The sequence below is a fragment of the Podarcis muralis genome, chromosome Z, assembly GCF_964188315.1.
Source record: "Podarcis muralis chromosome Z, rPodMur119.hap1.1, whole genome shotgun sequence".
Taxonomy (NCBI): Eukaryota; Metazoa; Chordata; class Lepidosauria; order Squamata; family Lacertidae; genus Podarcis; species Podarcis muralis.
Genome location: NC_135673.1, coordinates 49,912,472 through 49,936,852, shown reverse-complemented (window position 1 = coordinate 49,936,852; position 24,381 = coordinate 49,912,472). Strand labels below are relative to the sequence as shown.

General features: G+C 47.7%; 1 protein-coding gene across 8 annotated transcripts in view; it reads left to right on the top strand.

Annotated features, from left to right (window-relative positions):
* The first annotated feature begins 4,527 nt into the window (after positions 1 to 4,527).
* Positions 4,528 to 24,381, top strand: part of LOC114589570 (integrator complex subunit 6-like) — a 40,610-nt gene continuing 20,756 nt past the window's right edge. For 3 of the 8 annotated variants that reach the window (XR_003704699.2, XR_003704698.2, XM_028716034.2), the window contains exons 1-8: positions 4,531 to 4,794; positions 5,003 to 5,080; positions 13,693 to 13,842; positions 14,789 to 14,878; positions 16,684 to 16,867; positions 19,843 to 19,971; positions 20,500 to 20,663; positions 22,457 to 22,609. Coding sequence is in view for 5 of the 8 variants with exons in the window: in XM_028716034.2 (XP_028571867.2) it covers positions 4,684 to 4,794; positions 5,003 to 5,080; positions 13,693 to 13,842; positions 14,789 to 14,878; positions 16,684 to 16,867; positions 19,843 to 19,971; positions 20,500 to 20,663; positions 22,457 to 22,609 (1,059 nt within the window). In the remaining 3 variants the exon portion in view is untranslated. Of the gene's footprint in view, positions 4,795 to 5,002; positions 5,081 to 6,815; positions 6,836 to 13,692; positions 13,843 to 14,788; positions 14,879 to 16,683; positions 16,868 to 17,482; positions 17,578 to 19,842; positions 19,972 to 20,499; positions 20,664 to 22,456; positions 22,610 to 24,381 lie in introns of those variants that run through there. The other 5 variants (XM_028716035.2, XM_028716036.2, XM_077922265.1 and 2 more) reach the window with 4 other exon arrangements.

Sequence of the window (24,381 nt, the reverse complement as noted above, 5' to 3'; positions counted from 1 at the left end):
AGGGCCTGTAAGACAGAGTTGTTCCATCTGGCCTTTGGCTTAGGATCAGTTTGATTCCCTCTCCGTCTTTCTTTTTCCTTTCTCCTCCTGTGAAGAGGCTGCATCCTAATGTTTTAATGCTGTATTTTAATCTTCCTTTTAAGTTGTATTCAATCAACTTGTTTTTATTATTGGTTGTTAGCTGCCCTGAGCCCGTCCTTGGCTGGGGAGGGCGGGGTATAAATAAAAATTATTATTATTATTATTATTATTATTATTATTATTATTATTATCTGGCCTGCTGGTCAGTTTAATCCAACCCCTGTGGCAGTTTATTTTTCCTGGGGTAAAATACTAAAAAAAACCCTCAACAACTTCAATCCTAAAAAAAGATTACCAACTTTGGTGGTCCCTCACGGCCTTTCTCTTCATCAAATATGGCCCTCTTTGAAAAAAAAGTTTGGATTAGATAGATGATAGATAGATAGATAGATAGATAGATAGATAGATAGATAGATAGATATTAGATTTAAGATAGATAGACAGAGGCCTGGATTTAGGTTTGAATAGGCCCTCAGCAACCAATTGTTGCTATTTCTTTGTGTTGAGTATATGCTATATGATCATTGATGGACCTAATAGGTATCTAAAGCCATTTGCACATAACAAAATAAGATCCTACACAACACAAAACATGGTTGATGTATGTCGGTTTTATTTTATTGGTTTTTTTATCTTATATTTTGGAAATGGACATCCAGTTTTTTTCCCTTTATTTTTTTGGGGGACCCCCAAGAGAGTGGCCCCTTCATGGATCACTGCCTTGCCGTGGCGAAGGGGCTTGAAGAACTCAGAGAAGCTATGAACTACGCTGAGCAGGGCACACAAGATGAACAGGTCATAGTGGAGAGTTTCGACCAAACGTGATCCACCTGGAGCAGGAACTGGCAAGCCACTCCAGTATCCTTGCCAAGAAAACTCCATGGACAAAGACAACAGGCATATAAAAATTATGACGCTGGAAGATGAGCCCCTCAGGTCGGAAGGCGTCCAACATGCTACTGGGGAAGAGCGGAGGGCAAGTACAAGTAGATCCAGAGCTGATGAAGCGGCTGGGCCAAAGCCGAAAGGACGCTCAGTTGCGGATATGCCTGGAAGCGAAAGGAAAGGACAATGCTGTAAAGAAAAATATTGCATAGGAACCTGGAATGTAAGAACCATGAACCTGGGTAAGTTGGAGGTGGTCAAAAATGAGATGGCAAGAATAAATATTGACATCCTGGGCATCAGTGAACTAAAATGGACGGGAATGGGCGAATTCAGTTCGGATGACAATCACATCTACTACTGTGGGCAAGAAACCCGTAAAGAAATGGAGTGGCCCTCATAGTCAACAAAAGAGTGGCGAAAGCTGTACTGGGATGCAATCTGAAAAATGATAGAATGATCTCGATACGAATCCAAGGCAGACCTTTTAACATCACAGTAATCCAAGTTTATGCACCAACTACTGGTGCTGAAGAAACTGAAATTGACTTACAACACCTTATAGAAGTGACACCAAAGAAGGATGTTCTTCTCATTATAGGGGATTGGAATGCTAAAGTAGGGAGGCAAGAGATAAAAGGAACAACTGGCAAGTTTGGCCTTGGAGTTCAAAACGAAGCAGGGCAAAGGCTAATAGAGTTCTGTCAAGAGAACAAGCTGGTCATCACAAACACGCTTTTCCAACAAAACAAGAGACGACTCTACACATGGACATCACCAGATGGGCAGCATCGAAATCATATTGATTATATTCTCTGCAGCCAAAGATGGAGAAGCTCTATACAGTCAGCAAAAAGAAGACCTGGAGCTGACTGTGGCTCAGATCATCCGCTTCTTATAGCAAAATTCAAGCTTAAACTGAAGAAAGTAGGAAAAACCACTGGGCCGGTAAGATACAATCTAAGTCAAATCCCTTATGAATACACAGTGGAAGTGAGGAACAGGTTTAAGGATTTAGATTTGGTGGACAGAGTGCCTGAAGAACTATGGATGGAGGCTCGTAACATTGTACAGGAGGCAGCAACGAAAACCATCCCAATGAAAAGGAAATGCAAGAAAGCAAAGTGGCTGTCCAACGAGGCCTTACAAATAACGGAGGAGAGAAGGCAAGCAAAAGGCGAGGGAGATAGTGAAAGATACAGGAAATTGAATGCAGATTTCCAAAGAATAGCAAGGAGAGACAAGAAGGCCTTCTTAAACGAGCAATGCAAAGAAATAGAGGAAAACAATAGAATGGGAAAAACCAGAGATCTGTTCAAGAAAATTGGATATATGAAAGGAACATTTCGTACAAAGATTACCTTAATAAAGGACAAAAGTGGTAAGGACCTAACAGAAGCAGAAGACATCAAGAAGAGGTGGCAAGAATACACAGAGGAACTATACCAGAAAGAAATTGATGTCTCGTATACCCCAGGTAGTGTGGTTGCTGACCTTGAGCCAGACATCCTGGAGAGTGAAGTCAAATGGGCCTTAGAAAGCACTGCAAATAACAAGGCCAGTGGAAGTGATGGTATTCCAGCTGAACTATTTAAAATTTTAAAAGATGATGCTGTTAAGGTGCTACACTCAATATGCCAGCAAATTTGGAAAACTCAGCAGTGGCCAGAGGATTGGAGAAGATCAGTCTACATCCCAATCCCAAAGAAGGGCAGTGCCAAAGAATGCTCCAACTACCACACAATTGCACTAATTTCACACGCTAGCAAGGTTATGCTTAAAATTCTACAAGGAAGGCTCAAGCAGTATGTGGAGCGAGAACTCCCAGAAGTGCAAGCTGGATTTAGAAGAGGCAGAGGAACCAGAGACCAAATTGCAAACATGCGCTGGATTATGGAGAAAGCTAGAGAGTTCCAGAAAGGCATCTACTTCTGCTTCATTGACTATGCAAAAGCCTTTGACTGTGTCGACCACAGCAAACTATGGCAAGTTCTTAAAGAAATGGGAGTGCCTGATCACCTCATCTGTCTCCTGAGAAATCTCTATGTGGGACAAGAAGCTACAGTTAGAACTGGATATGGAACAACTGATTGGTTCAAAATTGGGAAAGGAGTACAACAAGGCTGTATTTTGTCTCCCTGCTTATTTAATTTATATGCAGAATACATCATGCGAAAGGCTGGGCTGGATGAATCCCAAGCTGGAATTAAGATTGCCGGAAGAAATATCAACAACCTCAGATATGCAGATGACACAACCTTGATGGCAGAAAGTGAGGAGGAATTAAAGAACCTTTTAATGAGGGTGAAAGAGGAGAGCGCAAAATATGGTCTGAAGCTCAACATCAAAAAAACGAAGATCATGGCCACTGGTCCCATCACCTCCTGGCAAATAGAAGGGGAAGAAATGGAGGCAGTGAGAGATTTTACTTTCTTGGGCTCCATGATCACTGCAGATGGTGACAGCAGCCACGAAATTAAAAGACGCCTGCTTCTTGGGAGAAGGGCAATGACAGGCCTAGACAGCATCTTGAGAAGTAGAGACGTCACCTTGCCAACAAAGGTCCGTATAAAGCCATGGTTTTCCTAGTAGTGATGTATGGAAGTGAGAGCTGGACCATAAAGAAGGCTGATCGCCGAAGAATTGATGCCTTTGAATTATGGTGCTGGAGAAGACTCTTGAGAGTCCCATGGACTGCAAGAAGATCAAACGCATCCATTCTTAAGGAAATCAGCCCTGAGTGCTCACTGGAAGGACAGATCGTGAAGCTGAGGCTCCAGTACTTTGGCCACCTCGTGAGAAGAGAAGACTCCCTGGAGAAGACACTGATGCTGGGAAAGATGGAGGGCACAAGGAGAAGGGGGCGACAGAGGACGAGATGGTTGGATAGTGTTTTCGAGGTTACCAGCATGAGTTTGACCAAACTGCGGGAAGTAGTGGAGGACAGAGGTGCCTGGGGTGCTCTGGTCCATGGGGTCACGAAGAGTCGGACACGACCAAACAACTAAACAACAACAACAAAAGAGAGTGGGGCCCTAAGCTAGAGCTTGTTGAGCTTACATGTCAATCTAGTACTGCCCATGCACGATTACTCAAGGGCATTGGCACCTTCTAGGTCTGGGATTCCATGTCCTGCTCCTATCTGGAAACCCAACGCCCTACCCGAGTTGTGGGCCAAACTCGGTCCTCCAGCTGTTTTGGGACTACAGCTCCCATCATCCCTGACCACTGGTCCTGTTAGCTAGGGATGATGGGCGTTGTAGTCCCAAAAGAGCTGGAGGGTCGAGTTGGACCATGTTGGCCCTAATGCTGCCGCCTCCTCCTCCTTCGCCCATCAATCATCCCTCCCAGCTCCGCCCCCTGATGCCTGCCCGCAACGCATAAGCCAATCGCATCCCGAGAGAAGTGGCGAGGGTGGAGAGAGGGGAGCGAGGGCCGAGGCGGCCGCAGTTCCCGCCCCTCATGCATATGCAGACGACGGCCTCGTCGCTGGCCAATGGCGCTCCGGCGTTCGGGTCACGCGCCGCCCCCGAGCGGCGGCTCGGCCGGGAGGAGCCGAGAGCCTGTCAGTCCGTCCGCGCGGCTCGAGGGAGGCGGTCGTACGTTCAGCGGCAGCGGCGGCAGCAGCAGCAGCAGCAGCAGCGCCCCGGCGCGGGCGAGTGGGCTGCGGCCTCCCTTCATCGTCTTGCCCCCCGGCCGGGCCTCCCTCGGAGGACCATGCCGATCCTGCTCTTCCTCATCGACACGTCCGCCTCCATGAACCAGCGGGCCTACCTGGGCACTAGCTACCTGGACGTGGCCAAGGGCGCCGTCGAGCTCTTCATGAAGGTGCGCGCGCGCCCTTCCCCCGCCCCGCCGCCTGACGTGGCCGTCCGAGCCCGTGCGCGCGCACACACACACCCTCAGAGACCGCGCTCCCGAGCGCGAGCGCCCGCTCGCACGTTCGGAAGACGCGTGTCGAGAGTCCTCCCCCCCGCCCCGCTCCCCCTCAGACGCGCCTTTAACGCGCTCCTTTCTCCCGTTTTCTCCCCTTCAGCTGCGCGCCCGAGACCCGGCCAGCCGCGGCGACAGGTACATGCTGGTCACCTTCGACGAGGCGCCCTATTGCATCAAGGTAAGCTGCCCGCCTCCCCCCGCCGGGCGCGCCGCGGGCGAAGATGGCGGACATTTTGCTTTTGTATGGAGGCTGAGGGCGCTGATTAGATGGAGGAGGAGGAGGGAGCGAGGGAGGAGGAAGAAGAGGAAGGCGGAGGAGAAGAAGAAGGCCCCGCCGACACCACGCGGCACCTCCCGCCCCGAGGAAGGCAGCGGGGAGGCGGAGCGCCTGGCGGCCGAGCCGTTTGGGGACTACAACTCCCAGCATCCTTAGCTCGCGGGACCGGTGGTCAGGGAGGGTGGGAGTTGTAGTCTCAAAGGAGCTGGAGGGCCGAGTTTGCCAAGGCCCGTGATGGACTATACCATGCTTCCTCAAACTCCTATGGTCCCTAGCTTAAAGGACCAGTGGTCAGGGATGGTGGGAATTGTAGTCCCAAAGCACCTGGAGGGCCGAGTTTGCCTTTGCCTGTAAGGAGTGGGGGAGTTTGGGGACAGGTGAGTGGGCTTCCCTCCCACAAGCCCCTCCCCCCCCTCTCCCAAGAGCAGGAAACCCAGCCAGATGGGTGGGGTGTAAATAAATTGTTGTTGATATAGCTCAGCTTCTGGAATGCAGGTAGGAGGATTCCAATTAGCAACAGCCAAAGGTTAAATCAGACATAGGCAAACTGGGCCCTCCAGCTGTTTCGGGACTACAACTCCCATCATCCCTAGCTCGCAGGAACAGTGGTCAGGGGTGATGGGAATCGTAGTCCAAAACAGCTGGAGGGCCAAGTTTGGCCATGCTTGCCCAAGAGGCCAAAAGATGGTGGTGGCGAGGAGTTGGGGGGTCCAGGAAGCGGCCTCCTTTTTGTGTGGGTGGGGGGGCTGTTTGAACTTAAGATAAAACGAATCACCGTTTGCAGGCACATCCAAAGATGAAGGTGCACCCTCCCCCCGCGTGTGAATGCTTGTCTGTCACCACTGTGTGTTTGTGTGTGTGTAAATATGTGTGCTGCATGCATGCTATGCATTTATATCATTCCGGCAGGCCTTTGGTTGGGGCCCAGTCTGACCCCTCTCCTCCTATGTATCCTATGTAGAAGAGGCCTCTCTAACTCCTCTCACCGGCTCATATATATATGTAAGCCTGTGAGTACCTAAGGTTCCCAAACCCTATAATCATAATTTGCCAGTTGCCTTCTGATCTTATTGGATTTTAATCCCATTTTAAGATGTATTTGTATTTTGATGTCAGCCACCCTGAGCCTGGTTGTGGCTGGGGAAGGCAGAATATAAATTTATTTTTATTATTCTTATTATTATCTGTAAAGCACCCCCACCTTGCACCCACGTGCCTCCAGGCAGGCATGGCCAAACTTGGCCCTCCAGCTGTTTTGGGACTACAATTCCCATCATCCCTGACCACTGGTCCTGTGAGCTAGGGATGACGGGAGTTGTAGTCCCAAAACAGCTGGAGGGGCCAAGTTGGGCCATGCTGAAATCTGCAGTGAGAGAGAACTGCAGCGGTGTCCTCCTCCTACTGTTCTAGACTACAATTCCCATCATCTCTGACCACTGGTCCTGCTAGCTAGGGATCATGGGAGTTGTAGGCCAAAAACATTGGGAGGGCTGAGGGTGAGGAAACCTGTACCAGAACAAACTTAGTTGGTCTATACAGGGGTAGCCAGGGATCTAGGTCAGGTGTTGAGCTTTTTTTAGGGAGGTGGCCCTTGGATCATCATTTGATTTGCTCAACCTCAACAGATTGGTGTCTGGAATAGACAACTATGGACAGGTAATGGATTTAATTTAATTTAATTTCCTCACTGCCTTGCCTGAAAAACCTTAGCATCTAATCTTTAGGATGTGAATATTTGCTGGCGCGTTTAAAATAAAGCAAACGGGCCACTTGGGGAACTCACTGCTACTTGCTCCTGCAACTACCAGAGCCTGAAAAAATTGCCTATTTAGTACCTTGTATTGTGCTCCGAGATATTTTCTGCCAGGGGTCAGAAAATATGCCCTGGTGCTTTTCTTTATATCTATACAGTATATCATTTGTATGGTGATGGCTGTGATCCTCTAATGTAGGGGTGGCCAACTCCCAACAGACTCCGATCTACTCAAGGAGTTAAAAACTGGCGGTGATATACCCCCTATTTTGGGGTTCAGGTCGTTGCTGAGCTTTTTTGGGAGGAGGAAAGCCCCATTTTGGGGGGGGTGCAGGGCAATAATGTTGAGCTTTTTAAAGGAGAGCCAAAGTTGTTGAGCTACTTTGGGGTGATCTACCAGATGTTCAGTGATCTGCTTGTAGATCATGATCTACCTGTTGGACATGGTTGGCATAACCACATCAGTCATTTTTTTATATAACAGCAAAAACTGCAGTGGTACATCGGGTTACAGACGCTTTAGGTTAGAGACGCTTCAGGTTACAGACTCCGCTCAGAAATAGTACCTCTGGTAAATCACTAGTCAGTAAGGCTGGATTGAAATCATTTTTTTACAGAAAGGTTCAACCTTGCTGGCATCCTCTTCATATCAAGAACCAGAAGAAGGTTTCATTTTTGGAGTCATAAATTTTCAGAGTAGTTTTTACAGTTACCGTATTTTTCGCACCATAGGACACACTTTTTCCCTCCTAAGAAGCAAGGGAAAATGTGTGTGCGTCCTATGGAGCGAATGCAGGCTTTCGCTGAAGCCTGGAGAGTGAGAGGAGTCGGTGCGCACCAACCCCTCTCGCTCTCCAGGCTTCAGGAAGCTATCCGCTAGCCGTGGGAGACCCAGTTCTCCCACGGCTAGTGGAGCGCTGCATTAATCCTGAAGCTTGGGGCGTGCAGAGCTCAGCGCGCCCCAAGCTTCTGGGTGCTGGCAAGGTCTCCGCTAGCCGACTAGCGGAGACCTTGCCGGCACCCAGAAGCTTGGGGCGCGCTGAGCTCCGCACGCCCCAAGCTTCGGGATTAGCGCTCTGCTAGCCGTGTCTAGGCTGCGGATAGCAGCCTGCTTCCCGGAGCGTCGGGCACCCTGAAAGCAGAGCGCCCGGCGCTTCGGGAACACATCCGCAGTGTGGGGACCCTTGCAGGAGTTCCCCGCAAGGCTCCCCACGCTGCGGATAGCAGCCTGCTTCCCGGAGCGTCGGGCGCCCTGAAAGCAGAGCGCCCGGCGCTTCGGAAACACATCCGCAGTGTGGAGAGCCTTGCAGGAGTTCCCCGCAAGGCTCCCCACGCTGCGGATAGCAGCCTGCTTCCCGGAGCATCGGGCGCCCTGAAAGCAGAGCGCCCGGCACTTCGGGAACACATCCGCAGCGTGGAGAGCCTTGCAGGAGTTCCCCGCAAGGCTCCCCGCGCTGCGGATAGCAGCCTGCCGCCCAGCGCGAGGGGCGCCCTGAAGCAGAGCGCCCCTCGCGCCAGGCATACATCCGCAGCATGGGGAGCCCTGCAGCAGTACCCTGCAAGGCTCCCCACGCTGCAGATAGCAGCCTGTTTCCCGGAGCATCGGGCGCCCTGAAAGCAGAGCGCCCGGCGCTTCGGGAACACATCCGCAGTGTGGGGACCCTTGCAGGAGTTCCCCGCAAGGCTCCCCACGCTGCGGATAGCAGCCTGCTTCCCGGAGCGTCGGGCGCCCTGAAAGCAGAGCGCCCGGCGCTTCGGGAACACATCCGCAGTGTGGAGAGCCTTGCAGGAGTTCCCCGCAAGGCTCCCCACGCTGCGGATAGCAGCCTGCTTCCCGGAGCATTGGGCGCCCTGAAAGCAGAGCGCCCGGCACTTCGGGAACACATCCGCAGCGTGGAGAGCCTTGCAGGAGTTCCCCGCAAGGCTCCCCACGCTGCAGATAGCAGCCTGCCGCCCAGCGCGAGGGGCGCCCTGAAGCAGAGCGCCCCTCGCGCCAGGCATACATCCGCAGCATGGGGAGCCCTGCAGCAGTTCCCCGCAAGGCTCCCCACGCTGCAGATAGCAGCCTGTTTCCCGGAGCATCGGGCGCCCTGAAAGCAGAGCGCCCGGCGCTTCGGGAACACATCCGCAGCATGGGGAGCCCTGCAGCAGTTCCCCGCAAGGCTCCCCACGCTGCGGATAGCAGCCTGCTTCCCGGAGCGTCGGGCGCCCTGAAAGCAGAGCGCCCGGCGCTTCGGGAACACATCCGCAGCGTGGAGAGCCCTGCAGCAGTTCCCCGCAAGGCTCCCCACGCTGCGGATAGCAGCCTGCCGCCCGGCGGGTGGGGCGCCCTGAAGCAGAGCGCCCCTCGCGCCAGGCATACATCCGCAGCGTGGGGAGCCCTGCAGCAGTTCCCCGCAAGGCTCCCCAAGTTGCGGATAGCAGCCTGCCGCCCGGCGGGTGGGGCGCCCTGAAGCAGAGCGCCCCGTGCGCTAGGCATACATCCGCAGCGTGGGGAGCCCTGCAGCAGTTCCCCGTAATGCTCCCCAAGCTGCGGATAGCAGCCTGCCGCCCGGCGGGTGGGGCGCCCTGAAGCAGAGCGCCCCTCGCGCCAGGCATACATCCGCAGCGTGGGGAGCCCTGCAGCAGTTCCCCGTAATGCTCCCCAAGCTGCGGATAGCAGCCTGCCGCCCGGCGGGTGGGGCGCCCTGAAGCAGAGCGCCCCTCGCGCCAGGCATACATCCGCAGCGTGGGGAGCCCTGCAGCAGTTCCCCGTAATGCTCCCCAAGCTGCGGATAGCAGCCTGCCGCCCGGCGGGTGGGGCGCCCTGAAGCAGAGCGCCCCGTGCACTAGGCAGACATCAGCCAGCCCCCCAAGCTCGGGGGACAGCAGGGAGGCGCAGCGCCACTATCCCGCTGTTCCTCGACCTGGTTCGGTTTCCCTGACCTGCTTTTGGGGGGGGAATAAAGGGAAAATTTTTTTCCTTTATTTCTCCCCCAAAAAACTAGGTGCGTCCTATGGTCCGGTGCGTCCAATCGTGCGAAAAATACGGTACATCAAAAATGACCGATTTGGTTCTACTATCAGAAAGACATAGACCGTTCATTATGTAATTATCGTTTCTATTTGGACAACTTTTCTGCTGGACAGTGGAACCTTGGGTTGCGAACATGATCCGTGGGGGAAGCACATTTGCAACCCGCAGTGCCGCATCTGTGCACGCGCAGATCATGATTCGGCGCTTATGCGCAAAGTTCAATTTGGTGTTTTGGCGCAGTGCGCAACCCGAAAACGCGTAACCTGAAGCGTCTGTAACCCGAGGTACCCCTGTATTCGACCGGAAGAAGAAAAATAATAATTTCCTTCATGACAATTTAAACAATTTATTTAACTACAGAAATAACATTATAGCATATGTATAGCATATGCTTATAGCATATACATATAGCATATGTATGTTTTACTGATTTGGTTTTACTGATGGTTTTACTAATGTGGTTAAACTTTTATATTTTTTTAAAATAACCTTAGACTGAGTTTTAGCACGCATGAAAAACTTTAAACAAATCCTTATTTCCTGAAGAATAGCCTTTAGATTAGAATGTCACTTAAATAGAAAACTATCTTTAGGAAGATTTTTTCCTCCAAAAGCATTTTATTTTAAAAATCCAATTTAGATCAAAAAAATCCATTAAAAATCATTGATTTTTATCCACCCTGGTTGTGCAGCTTAAGTCAATCACTTGGAGAACTGAGAAACCCTGCTGCTATATATGATAGCGAGCGAGAAGAAATCAGAGGGTTACTGTAGGTGAAATAACTTCAGATAACATTGTAACATAAGAGGGTACAATTTTAACTATTCTCACGAATGCGTGAGTTATTTCAGGCTCAAAGAGACCTTAAACCTGTACAAAAAAGCAATTATTATTTTTTTTGTAAACATTTTCATTTAATAGCAATTTATTTTATAACCACTAGCCCATTCTACAAAAAAAGGATGATACACGTGTTAGTTGTGGTTTGCACCCTGTGTCTTATCGAACCCACCGGGAATAAAATGAGAAAAATTCACATTGAATGGTTGGTGACCCGTTTCTCTGGTGCTTTTCGCCATTTTTATACCTTATTTGGAAAGAGACCACAATTAGCTTTATTTTAATCCCAAAATAATCCCAATTTATTATTTATACCCCGCCCATCTGGCTGAGTTTCCCCAGCCACTCAAAATATTAAAGAACAATAGTCCAATATTAAAATACAATAAGCGAAACAGGAGGTTTTTTTTCTAATTGCATGAGCCTAAATTGCGTGAAAATTCTCCTTGGATCCTGGCTGTTTTCACACACTAACACCCCACCCTGTATAATTCTCTCTGTTATATTTCATCTGAACAACTGGAATAAATTTCAGGAGCGGAGCCCAAAGGTCCTATTGAAAAATGCAACTTTTGAGCCGCTTAGCCCCCAAATGGCAACTAGGCATTCTGATCTGGCAACTGTAACCTTAACAACAACAACAACAACAATAATAACAATAATTTTTATTTCTATCCCACCCTCCCCAGCCATAACTGGGCTCAGGGTGGCTAACATCAAAATACAAATACATTATAACAGGCATAGGCAACCTCGGCCCTCCAGATGTTTTGGGCCTACAACTCCCATGATCCCTAGCTAGCAGGACCAGTAGTCAGAGATGATGGGAATTGTACTCTCAAAACATCTGGAGAGCCAAGGTTGCCTATGCCTGCATTAAAACATAAAATTCAGCAATCGACTGAAATACAGTTTAAAATTGGATTAAAATCAAATAAGATCAGAAGGCAACCAGCAAATTATCACTATAGGGGTTGGGAACTGTAGTTACTCACCAGGTTCACCTATTTATATGAGCTGACGAGAGTAGTTTTAAGGAGGTATTTAGAGCCTAGCTTATATATCTGAGTTTCTAAGTGAAAATTTGTGTTTTGTTGGGCGGGGGGGGGGGTGGATCCTTAAGTTGGAAATGCTTCTGGCTGGTGGTTTTGCTCAAAACTTACTTGTCTTAGGAGCTCCAAGCCATCTTTCATACTCACCTTGAATGTATTGAGCAAAAGAGTAATTCTATATATTTTAAAATATTTTTTATTTTTATTGAGTTTATTTACAACATCTGAAGGCAGTCCTGTTTAGGGAAGTTTTGAATGTGTGACATTTTAATGTATTTTTAATCTTTGTTGGAAGCCGCATAGACAGAAACCCAGTGAGGTGGGCGGGGTACAAATAAATTATTATTATTATTATTATTAATACAGTGGTACCTCGGGTTAAAGGGATGCGGGTGGCGCTGTGGGTTAAACCACAGAGCCTAGGACTTGCTGATCAGAAGATCGGCAGTTCGAATCCTCGCGACGGGGTGAACCCCCGTTGCTCGGTCCCTGCTCCTGCCAACCTAGCAGTTCGAAAGCACATCAAAGTGCAAGTAGATAAATCTGGCAGGAAGATAAAAGGTGTTTTCATGTGCTGCTCTGATTCGCCAGAAGTGGCTTAGTCATGCTGGCCACATGACCCGGAAGCTGTCTGCGGACAAACGCCGGCTCCCTCGGCCCATAGAGCGAGATGAGTGCCGCAACCCCAAGGTCGGTCACGACTGGACCTAATGGTCAGGGGTACCTTTTCCTTTACCTTTTACCTCGGGTTAAGTACTTAATTCGTTCTGGAGGTCCGTACTTAACCTGAAACTGTTCTTAACCTGAAGCACCACATTAGCTAATGGGGCCTCCCGCTGCTGCCGCGCTGCCAGAGCACGATTTCTGTTCTCATCCAGAAGCAAAGTTCTTAATCTGAAGCACTATTTCTGGGTTAGCAGAGTGTGTAACCTGAAGCGTATGTAACTCGAGGTACCACTGTATTATTAACATAAACACATAACAAAAAAAGCAACAAAAAACCCCTCAAAAAAAGAGAATAAAACGAAAGGGGGAAAAAGAATGAACAAAAGAATACTGATATACACCCACCCACACCATATTTCCATTCTTCTTTCCTACTGTTTGACTTCCTTCATGCTTTGCACGGCTTTCTTTTTCACTTCTAGTAAATTCTCTTTCATACTTTGTTATAACCCCCCTTTTAACCATTTATAACCTATGTAGCACAAATCATCCTGCGGAGGTTAATTGAAACAAGTCCAAGTACAGTGGTACCTCGGGTTACAGATGATTCAGGCTATAGACTCTGCTATAGAATGGACCTCCAGAACGAATTAAGTTCTTAACCCGAGGTACCACTGTATTGATTTGGGGACACTGCTTTTTGCCAAAATATGTATAAAATTAGATCTGTGTTGGAGGTGTAACAAAGTGGAGAGGACACTCATACATATGAGGTGGTTTTGCCAAAAAATCAAAAGTTTCTGGGACACGGTGTATGAAGAACTAAAGAAAATGTTTACTTTTTTTTTTTTTGCAAAGAAAACAGAAGCCTTTCTCTTAGGGATAATGGACACAGATATAGCCAAAGGAAACAAGAAAATCTTCCTTTTTGCTATAGGGACTGCGAGAACACTCATTTCCAAAAATTGGAAAAAAAGAAATTAACCCCCCCCCCCGGCAAAAAAAAAAAGAATAAGTAAATTATTTGATTATATTGAACTGGCCAGACTTAACAGAGACAATTGGGGGTCAATCCAAGCAAAAAATGTCAAAGAATGGGGAAAATGTAGAGTAATTGTATATGTCTTGGAGACATTTTTTTAAAAGTAGGGCTGTCACAAAGTGTGGAATAATGTTATTTTGCAGGCTGGATGGAAGGAGAACCATGCCACTTTTATGAATGAACTGAAAAATCTGCAAGCGTCAGGACTGACCACCCTTGGACAGGCCCTTCGATCCTCGTTTGATTTGCTCAATCTCAACAGATTGGTGTCTGGAATAGACAACTATGGACAGGTAATGGATTTAATTTAATTTAATTTAATTTCCTCACTGCCTTGCCTGAAAAACCTTAGCATCTAATCTTTAGGATGTGAATATTTGCTGGCGCGTTTAAAATAAAGCAAACAGGCCACTTGGGGAACTCACTGCTACTTGCTCCTGCAACTACCAGAGCCTGAGAAAATTGCCTATTTAGTACCTTGTATGGTGAGCCGAAATACTTTCTGCCAGGGGCCAGAGCAGATCTATGTAGATATATAGATCTCATTTGCATGTTGATGGCTGTGATCCTCTAATGCAGGGGTGGCCAACTCCCAAGGGATCTACTCAGAGTTAAAAACTTGTGGTGATCTAACCACTTTTCTCTTTCAGTGTATCTGAAGAAGTGTGCATGCACACGAAAGCTCATACCAATAACAAACTTAGCTGGTCTCGTTAAGGTGCTACTGGAAGGATATTTTTTATTTCATTTCGACTACGGCAGACCAACACGGCTACCCTTTTGGGGGGTTCAGGTGTCAAGATTGTTGAGGTTTTTGTTGAGGAAGGCCCATTTTTTAGGGGTTCAGGGTGAAAGTGTTTAGCTTTTTTTTTTGGAAGGAAAGCCCTGTTTTTGGGAAGGAGGAAAGCCCATTTTTGGCGGGGTTCAGGTCAAAGCAGTTGAGCTTTTTTTAAGGAAGGTCTGTTTTGGGGGGCTTTTTTAGGGAGGAAATCCCCGTTTAAAAAATGTTTTTGGGGAGGTTAAAGGCAGAAAAAAGGGTTAAATCACTCACAAAAAGGGCATGGCAGGAGTCAGTTTTAGCGATGCTAAGGAAAGGGAGCCAGAGATTGACCACGATCTACCAAAACCTCGCTAGGATCTACCAGTAGATCGCGATTGACCTTGTTGAACCTCCCTGTCTTTAATGGATCCTTTGTGCTTCAAACGTTAACACAGATATATTTTCCCTCCTCTCTGTAGGGAAGGAACCCATTCTTTTTAGAGCCCTCGATTTTAATTACTATCACGGATGGAAACAAGTTGACAAATATGGCAGGTGTGCAGGAGGAGGTAAGCTTTCAACTGGAATATGGCTGCACTGAATGTGTTCTCCTGCCAGGAGTTTAAAAAGCACTCCTGTCTGATATTCCCTGCAGTGTTAGAGCTGCTTGATAACCATTGCATGTGGAATTATTAGTTATGTTTCTATCCCGTTCTTCCTGTCTTGCTCAGAGGGAGATCAGGCTGGAAGAAGATGCAAACATGGGAAACTTTTAAATAAGAAGAAGAAGAAGAAGTTTTTATTTATATCCCGCCCTCCCTGGCCCAAACCGGGCTCAGGGTGGCTATTATTATTATTTATTTTTAAAAGACATCTGAAGGCAGCCCTGTTTAGGGAAGTTTTTAATATTTAATGCTGTATTGTTTTTAGTACTCGATTGGGAGCCACCTGGAGTGGCTGGGGAAACTCAGCCAGATGGGCAGGGTATAAATAATAATTTATTATTATTACTATGACATCAAATATATAACATTGGTATAAAATCAAACAATAATTCAATTACCTCCTCAAAACAAGTCAGGAACAAATTATAATCGTAATTAGATGGCTTTCTGCAGGATTAGGGTTGGGAACAGTAAATGCTCATACAGAGTCAGGCTGCTGGTCCTTCTAGCTCAGGGTTCCCTGCACTGACTAGCCGTGGCTGTTCAGGGTTTCAAACAGGGGGCGTGCCCAGCCTTGCCTGAAGATGTTGTCCTTGTTGAGTTGATTAGTTGTGCCCGACTCTTCATGACCCCATGGACGAGAGCACGCCAAGCACTTCATGTCTTTTCGTTTTTCTTCTAGTAAGCATGAAAAAGCCAGTTCTCTTCCTGGTAGCAATGCCGTACTTTTCCAGAATTAAAAATCAGAGTCAAGACACTTTGCTTTCCCACCTGCAATAGGGCAAGTGCTTCTTCTCCTCCGGCGATCCCTTGTAGCCGAGTAAGATTTTCTTCCATAAATATGGATTTTAACAGTGAGTCTGTAAGTGACTGTGGAGGCCAATTCTGGATTCACACATCCTTCCACAGTGGGGACATTGGTTTCTGGGCGGGAGTTGATCCCAGTGAGGCTTCCTTCCTCTTCGCCCGTTTCTCCCTTGCATCCCGAGTTTGAGTGTCTTCAAAGCCCACGACACCTTTGGTCAAGGCTGTTCTCCCATTGGAGCGCTCGCAGGCCAGTGCTTCCCAGTTGCCGATGTTCATACTACATTTTTTAAAGATTTGCTTTGAGATCTTTCAACCTCTTTTGGAGACCTCAAAACAGACCTCAGCGTAACACTCAAAGCGGAAGTGTGGCACTCAAATCAGAAGCAGAACCAGGGCCGTCTTGAGCACATGCGCCGCCAGGGTGCAAAGATCCGCCCAGCGACCCCAAATTTTGTTGTGTTGTTGTTTAGAAGGCGATTGGGGTGGATCCGGCCCCCGGGCCTTAGTTTGCCTATCCATGGACTAGATCAGGGGTAGGTAACCTAAGGCCTGGGGGCTGGATGTGGCCCAATTGCCTTCTCAGTCCGGCCCACGGACGGTCCGGGAATCAGCGTCTTTTGACATGAGTAGAATGTGTCCTTTTATTTAAAATGCATATCTGGGTTATTTGTGGGGCATAGGAATTCATTCTTTTTTCCCTTCAAAATATAGTCTAGCCCACCACATGGTCTGAGGGACGGTGGACTGGCCAATGGCTGGAAAAGGTTGCTGACCCCTGGATTAGATGTTCCCTGCGGTCCCTTCCAGCTCTGTGATTTGTGATTCTGTGGTTCCTTTTAAGAAGGAATCAAATGAGCTTACTGTTCTAGCGAAGTCTCTAGGTGTCTTGCCTTCCTTTTTAGCTTCATCTTCCTCTGAATTCTCCCCTTCCTGGAAGCGAGTTAACCAAAGAACCATTTCGCTGGGATCAGAGGCTGTTTGCCCTCGTGCTGCGCTTACCTGGAGCCTCTTCAGTGGAGCCCGAACAGCTAGGAAGTGTCCCGACAGATGAGTCTGCCATTACACAGATGTGTGAAGTCACAGGAGGTAACCTTTTTGCGCCTTTTTCTTGGTTTGCCAACCTCAATCCATCTACTTTGAAATCATGAAGAGCATTAGTGCATTGACACGTAACATCTGGCTAAGCTTCTCATTTGTGTCTATATGTGCCTAGATGTCTGTGTCAAACCAAAACCACCAGAAGGCCTGTATTACACAAATCCAGTTGAAAAAAACACACATGTAATAGGCCATATTGTAACAATTGCAAAGTTCTTTACTAGAAACTACTTACTTTGTGACATACTACATTAAAAAGTAGCTTTTCAGTTGATCACCAGGTCCAGTATGTACAAAATACAAATCCTGTTTTGTCAGTGCCATAGTACGTTCTGATCTAATTTCTCTATTTTCTCTTGTATTTTCCAGTCTGATGTATTCCTTAGACGAGTGATATGAAATACTCTTCTAAGTGTCTAATGAAGATGATAGGGTTGGCAGGCTTACTGGACTTAGTGACCAACTGAAAAGCTACTTTAAGTAGTTTAGGTTTTCTGGTTGTTTTGGTTTTGCGTTTTGTTGTGGCTGTTTATACTAAAAAAAATAAATGGGTACACTGATGTAGAAAAAGACAAGTTATTAAACATGTTTACCTTCTTTCAGAGTGAAGGTGACCAGGTGCTTAATGGTGACATGAACTTTGAGTCTGTATCTAAGCAAAAAGGACGTTTAGAGAGGCATGGAGCCTCACTTACAGAGTATGTTAAGAATAATTTGATTCCTAGAGGGTTACGCATCCCAAAGGCACCTACTCAATTCAAAGAGGATAACAGATTTGTGGAAAAATGGGTGTGAACAAATTCTCAACAAATGTTCCAGTGATTTAATGTTGTTAATAATAGAACAATTCGTAGCCAGTTTAGACCAGATTAATAAGGATATAGAGGAGGCGAAAGAATGTCGTGAAGCCAAGCTAAACAAACTTGATTATGACAAACTCATACAAACGACAGAAGAATACATGAAGAACTTCTCTAATGAACTCACTAATTTGAAAAGGAAGAAATTAAGTAGAGATCATAATGACTATTCAACAGGTGGAGTTTATTTATGGCTTACCCCCATTGGACAGGTTGAAAAAAAGTCCAAGAGACCTACTAATCAACAAACCTTGACCACTCGGGTTAAGAACTTAATTCGTTCTGGAGGTCCGTTCTTAACCTGAAACTGTTCTTAACCTGAAGCACCACTTTAGCTAATGGGGCCTCCTGCTGCTGCTGTGCTGCCAGAGCACGATTTCTGTTCTCATCCTGAAGCAAAGTTCTTAACCCGAGGTACCAGTTACTCTGGGTTAGCGGAGTCTGTATCCTGAAGCGTATGTAACCTGAGGTACCACTGTACTTCTAGTTTTTCTAGCTAGAGTGGAACAGATGAAGATAGGGAACCTAGACTCAGATCATTGTCTGCCTGTGCCAGCATCTCCCAGTGCCAGGTTCTTTTGTCTGCCAACCCTATCATTAGACTATTAGAAGATTATTTCATGTCACTCGTCTCGAGGAATACATTAGACAGAAAAATACATTTTACATTTATGTGTATATGCCTATGTCTGCAAAAAGGTCCTGAATGGGGTAACTGTGCGCCTGAAGGACCAGGTGCGCAGCTTGGGGGTTATTTTGGACCCATGGAGGCGCAGGTCCATTCTGTGTCCAGGGCAGCTCCATCTGCTATGCAGGATGAGACCCTCCCTGCCTGCAGGCTTTCTTGCCAGAGCGGTGCACACTCCGGTTATCTCCCACTTGGACTACTGCAATGCGCTCTACGTGGTGACCTGTGAAGGTGACCCGGAAACTACAATTAATCCAGAATGCGACGGCTAGACTAGTGGCTGAGACCACATAACACTAGTCTTGAGAGCAGAGCGAGGACCACCTTCTCCTGCGCTGGTCGGCTTCCTGTTGGCTGCAGGAAGCTCCTGCAGCCAATGGGAAACTGCTCGTGCCTCCTCCGCACCAGAAGCAGTGTTGTTAATAGCATTTGTGCATGCGCGCGCACACTCCAGCCCACCACAGCGTCTGTGGGACCATGAACTGACCCCTGAGATAAAGCTTTTATTTTCTGCTAAACCTGGAAGTCACAGGTAGGCATTCAACCTAGCGCCAGGTTCAGCTTCCTTGGCGGTGTACCTCATGAGCTAGCAGAATGGCTTGCATGAGAGAAGGCTACAGGAAGTCACTGTGTTTCTCATGGCTGGTTGTGCAACAGATTGCTGTAGCCCTGATCCGTCTTGTTGCCCATCCAGTCTCAAAGTAAACCCATTGGCGTTTCTATTGTGCAGCTATTCTCACCATTACGCTAGCACAACAGCCCTTGCACTGGCTGTTTGAAAACATGGAATCTGTGCCATAGTTTTGTTCTGAGGCAGGCATCCCCAACCTGCGGCCCTCCAGATGTTTTGGCCTGCAACTCCCATGATCCCTAGCTAACAGGACCCCAGTGGTCAGGGATGATGGGAATTTTAGTTCAAAACATCTGGCGGGCCAAAGGTTGGGGATGCCTGATCTGAGGTATGATAAGACCGAAACCCGTGTACGATCGTATTCTGTTCAGTGGCGCTTCTTTACAAAGGGGATGAACAAGATTCAACAGCTGGTGTGCAAAGTTAAATATCCTCCGCTTTAATCAGGCCAGGCCTTGGTGCCATAGGGAAGACAATGGCAGGGGGCGCTTGTACCTCCCATACAACAATACTGATGTCTCTCTCCCCCCCCCCCCATAAGCTGGCATGATGTCCTTTTATTTAAAATGCATCTCTGAGTTATTTGTGGGGCATAGGAATTTGTTCATTTTTTATTTTATTTTTAAAAATATAGTCCAGCCCCCTACAAGGTCTGAGGGACAGTGGACTGGCCCCATGCTGAAAAAGTTTGCTGACCCCTGGTCTGTTTCAATAGTAGCCTTTTGCCATATTCACAAGTCATGTTGCCTTCAGAATCTCCTTATCTCTTCGCTTTCCATTATAGGACGTTCTTATTGTGTTCGGACTCAGAGGATGCTGAACCAGTGTTTAGAATCTCTTGCTCAGAAAGTTCAGAGTGGTGTTGTCATAAACTTTGAGAAATCGGGACCCGATCCACCCTACATTGGGGAAGGTATGGTAAACGCTTTATGACCATTGTAAACTCTTAAGGTTTGCAAATGTGTAAACGTCTTTGGTAAAAAAAAGAGGACGATATTGCAAAACCAGAGTAGATTCTGTACACAATATTGTATTATAACTTTGCTTCTGACATTTCCGTTGAACAATTATCTTCAGTTCTTTGAATGCTTAAACTGGTTCATTTCTTGCTCTGGAAATGATTCTCCTGCTGCATGTTTTCATTCTTGGATGCAAAACTAACCTTTATCTTAAACACAAAACCACCACGCAGACTTTTTAATCTCCCCTCCCCCAAATTATCTTAGGCACAAAACCAGTCAATAGACCTACTTTTCCCAAAACAGTCTTAGATGTGCAACCACTACACAGACCTCTTTGTTTTTCCAACTCAAAATATCAGTTTTACAGCTAATCTGTTCGTGCGTGGCTTTGAGAAAACATCTAAGTAGTGATTGGAAAAGTAATGCTCGAGACCTAATGTGCTGTACTAACTTATTATTGTTCTCCTTTTGGATTTTAGATGGACTTGTTGATGTCACCAGACCTATCAATTCTTTTGGTTCTCAGCCATGGCACAGCTGTCATAAGCTCATCTATGTGAGGCCTAATCCTAAAACGGGCGTTCCTGTTGGGCATTGGCCAATTCCAGAATCCTTTTGGCCCGATCAAAATTCACCAACACTGGTATGTCGCAGTGCTTTCAAGCTTCTTTGCAGATACGGTCAACGCAAATGTCTTTTGGTAACCATTGGTAATGTGGTGGAAAGTAGCTGGACAGCTTAGTCGATAGATCATGAGACTCATAATCTCAGGATCGTGGATTTGAGCCCCACCTTGGGCAAAAAAGGTTCCTTCCTTGCAGGGGGTTGCAGGGAAAGCAAATGATCCTTGCTTTCCCTTCCAGCTCTGATTCTCTGTTTTCAGATCGCATCCAATCTCAAGTGACACTGGGTAGCCCTAATACATGGGTCAGCAAACTAAGGTCCACGGGTTGGATCAGGCCCAATTGCCCACGGACAGTCCTGGAATCGCCGCTTGGATCGGCGTGATTGTTCGGGTTGCGCCATTTTTTCTGCATTTTTTTAGGCGCCTTCCCCCACACTGCCTCCTCCCTCCCGGCTTCTCCCCATCCTGCGAAGGAAGGGAGCTGGGCTTTGATTGGTGCCAGCCAATCCGAAGCCTCGTCACCCACGCGCCAAGGTGTGGCCCAGGCTCACCATCTGCCCTCTGGCCTCTCCACCCATGGCCGCGCTGTGGGCATCGTGACAGCCACGTCGCGGGGCTTTGGCTGGAGCTGGGTGCGTCTATGGGCCCTGTGCCTGGCGCCCTGGAAAGCTGGCCCGGAAAGCAGAGGCGGCGGCGGCTCCCAACCGCAGGCAGAGCGGCAGAGGAGGTAGGAAAGCAGGGGGAGGGGAGGGGCTGGGGGAGAGAGAAACCCCCTTCTGCTGCACGACCGGCCCGCCACAAGGTCTGAGGGGCAATGAATCGTTCTCCTAAAAATGTTTGCTGACCCCTACCCTAATATCCCTGCTTGCAACCTCTTAATTCTCCCACTGTGGGGATCATGTAGGCCAGAGGTCAGCAAACTTTTTCAGCAGGGGGCTGGTCCACTGTCCCTCAGACCTTGTGGGGGGCCAGACTATACTTTGAAAAAAATATATGAACGAATTCCTATGCCCTATAAATCACCCAGAGATGCATTTTAAATAAAAGCACACATTCTACTCATGTAAAAACACACTGATTCCCGGACCATCTGCGGGCCAGATTTAGAAGGCGATTGGGCCGGATCCGGCCCAATCGCATTCTTAATCCGGCCCCTGGGTGGTCTGGGAATCAGTGTGTTTTGACACAAGTAGAATGTGCCCTTTTATTTAAAATGCATCTCTAGGTTATTTGTGGGGCATAGGAATTTGTTCATCCCCTCCCTTCTCCCAAAAAATCTAGTCCGGCCCCCCACAAGGTCTGAGGGACAGTGGACCAACCCCCTGCTGAAAAAATTCGTCGACCCCTGTTACAGACTAACCTTCTGGAACATTGTGACTAATGTATTCTACATTTTGAACACTTGGTGCTGGATAGCTATTGGGCTAGCCATTCTTTGCGATGTTTTGTGGAGGTTTATGAAAAAAGGAATAAATTAACGTTCTTGCCTAGCTGGCCAATTGGCTCTTGGGATGACGCCCTGTAAGCTCAGTAGTGGCACCCACCCTGTGGAACGCCCTCCCACCAGATGTCAAAGAGAAAAACAACTACCAGACTTTTAGAAGACATCTGAAGGAAGCCCTATTTAGGGAAGCTTTTAATGTTTGATGGGCTATTGTATTTTAATGTTCTGTTGGAGACCGCCCAGAGTGTTGGAGACCGCCCAGAGAATAATAATGAATTATTATTATTATTGTTGTTGTTGTTGTTGTTATTTCCCTTTTCCTCCAAATGGTTCTTATTCCCTTTCTTCCTTCCCCCCCACTTCCTAGCCTCCCCGCACAGCCCACCCAGTGGTGAGGTTCTCCTGCACGGATTGCGAGCCCATGGTGATCGACAAGCTTCCCTTTGACAAGTACGAGCTCGAACCATCACCTCTAACTCAGTACATCTTGGAGCGGAAGTCGCCTATTGTGTGCTGGCAGGTATTTGCGATATACCCATTGCAGGGTTCCCAAGCCAGTCCGTGATAAACTTTGCAGGTGGAAGTAGAGAGAATGCCCTGTATTAGTCTCTCTCTCTCTCTCTCTCTCTCTCTCTCTCTCTCCGCCCCCCCATTAGCAGCCAGGTCGTCGCATGTTGAAGACCCTAGCTTGGGACCTCAGCATTTGCAATCCAGCTTAGCAGAGCTGGAGAAGAACTTTCTCTTCCTGAAGACTGTTCCCAGTTGAAACATTGGTTTTCGACATCTGCCCATGCGCCATCACAGAATTTGCAGAATTGCTAATCCCTTACAGCCCCTTTAGTGCCGCTACGTGCCACACTTTTTAGATAAAAAGTTCAGAGAAGTTGCAACTTTTTTAAAAAAAAAAAGGTAAAGGGACCCCAGACCGTTAAGTCCAGTCGCGGATGACGGGTTGCGGCTCTCATCTCACTTTACTGGCCAAGGGAGCCAGTGTTGTCCGCAGACAGTTTTTCCGGGTCATGTGGCCAGCATGACTAAGCCGCTTCTGGCGAAACCAGAGCAGCACACGGTAATGCCGTTTACCTTCCTGCCGGAGCAGTACCTATTTGACTACTTGCACTTTGACGTGCTTTTGAACTGCTAGGTTGGCAGGAGCAGGGACAGAGCATCGGGAGCTCACCCTGACGCAGGAATTCGAAGCGCCGACCTTCCGATCGGAAAGGCCTAGGCTCAGTTGTTTAGACCACAGCGCCACCCGTGTCCCTTTCTGCAATGTTTTGAGCAGCTCATATTTATAATAACAATACAAGAATTATCAAAATGGATCACATTTTATTCAAGCCTAGCCTTATTTTCATTTAAGGAGCCCAAGCAAAAGCATTCTTTTTCTCCCAGGCCATTGGCTAACAAAACCATCTACCGTGCCATGTACCTATGCAGAACAGGCACCTCCGGTTGCGGAAACCTTGGGATCTGATCGGAGTTGATCCCATTGGCAACCGGAGGTACAGTGGTACCTCGGGTTAAGTACTTAATTCGTTGCGGAGGTCCGTTCTTAACCTGAAATTGTTCTTAACCTGAAGCACCACTTTAGCTAATGGGGCCTCCCGCTGCTGCCGCACCGCCGGAGCACAATTTCTGTTCTCATCTTGAAGCAAAGTTCTTAACCTGAAGCACTATTTCTGGGTTAGCAGAGTCTGTAACCTGAAGCATATGTAACCCGAGGTACCACTGTACCACTATATCTTGGTTTGATAAGGGGGAGGGGAGAAGGAATCTTTGCTTTGCAGAAGCAATGCCTCCCCATAAACCAGGCATGTCCAAAGTGCATTCCAGGGGCCTCATCTGGAAGTCAGGGAGGGGGGACGGGAGGAAGTCAAAGCTCAATTTGCGCCAAGTTCTATGTGATGAAGAAATTTCATTTGGTTGTTCTAAAGCAGGCATGTCCAAGGTCCGTTTCGGGGGCCCAATCTGGCACGCTAGTCGGTTTAATCCGGTTTATTTCCTGGGGTAAAGTCCAAAAAAAAACACACCCCTCAACAACTTCAATCCTAAAAAAAAGCTCAACTTTGGGGTAAAATCCTAAAAGAACAGCTTCAAACCCCCCCCCCCCCAGTTCAAAAACTTCAGTTCTAAAGAAAGCTCAATTTTGGGTTAAATCCTAAAAAAAGCTCAACAGCTTCAATCCCAAAAGAATCTCAACAACTTTGGCCAGCCCTCACGCATTTTCACTTCATCAAATCTGGTCCTCTTTGGAAAAAGTTTGGGCACCCCGATCTATGGTCTTAAACT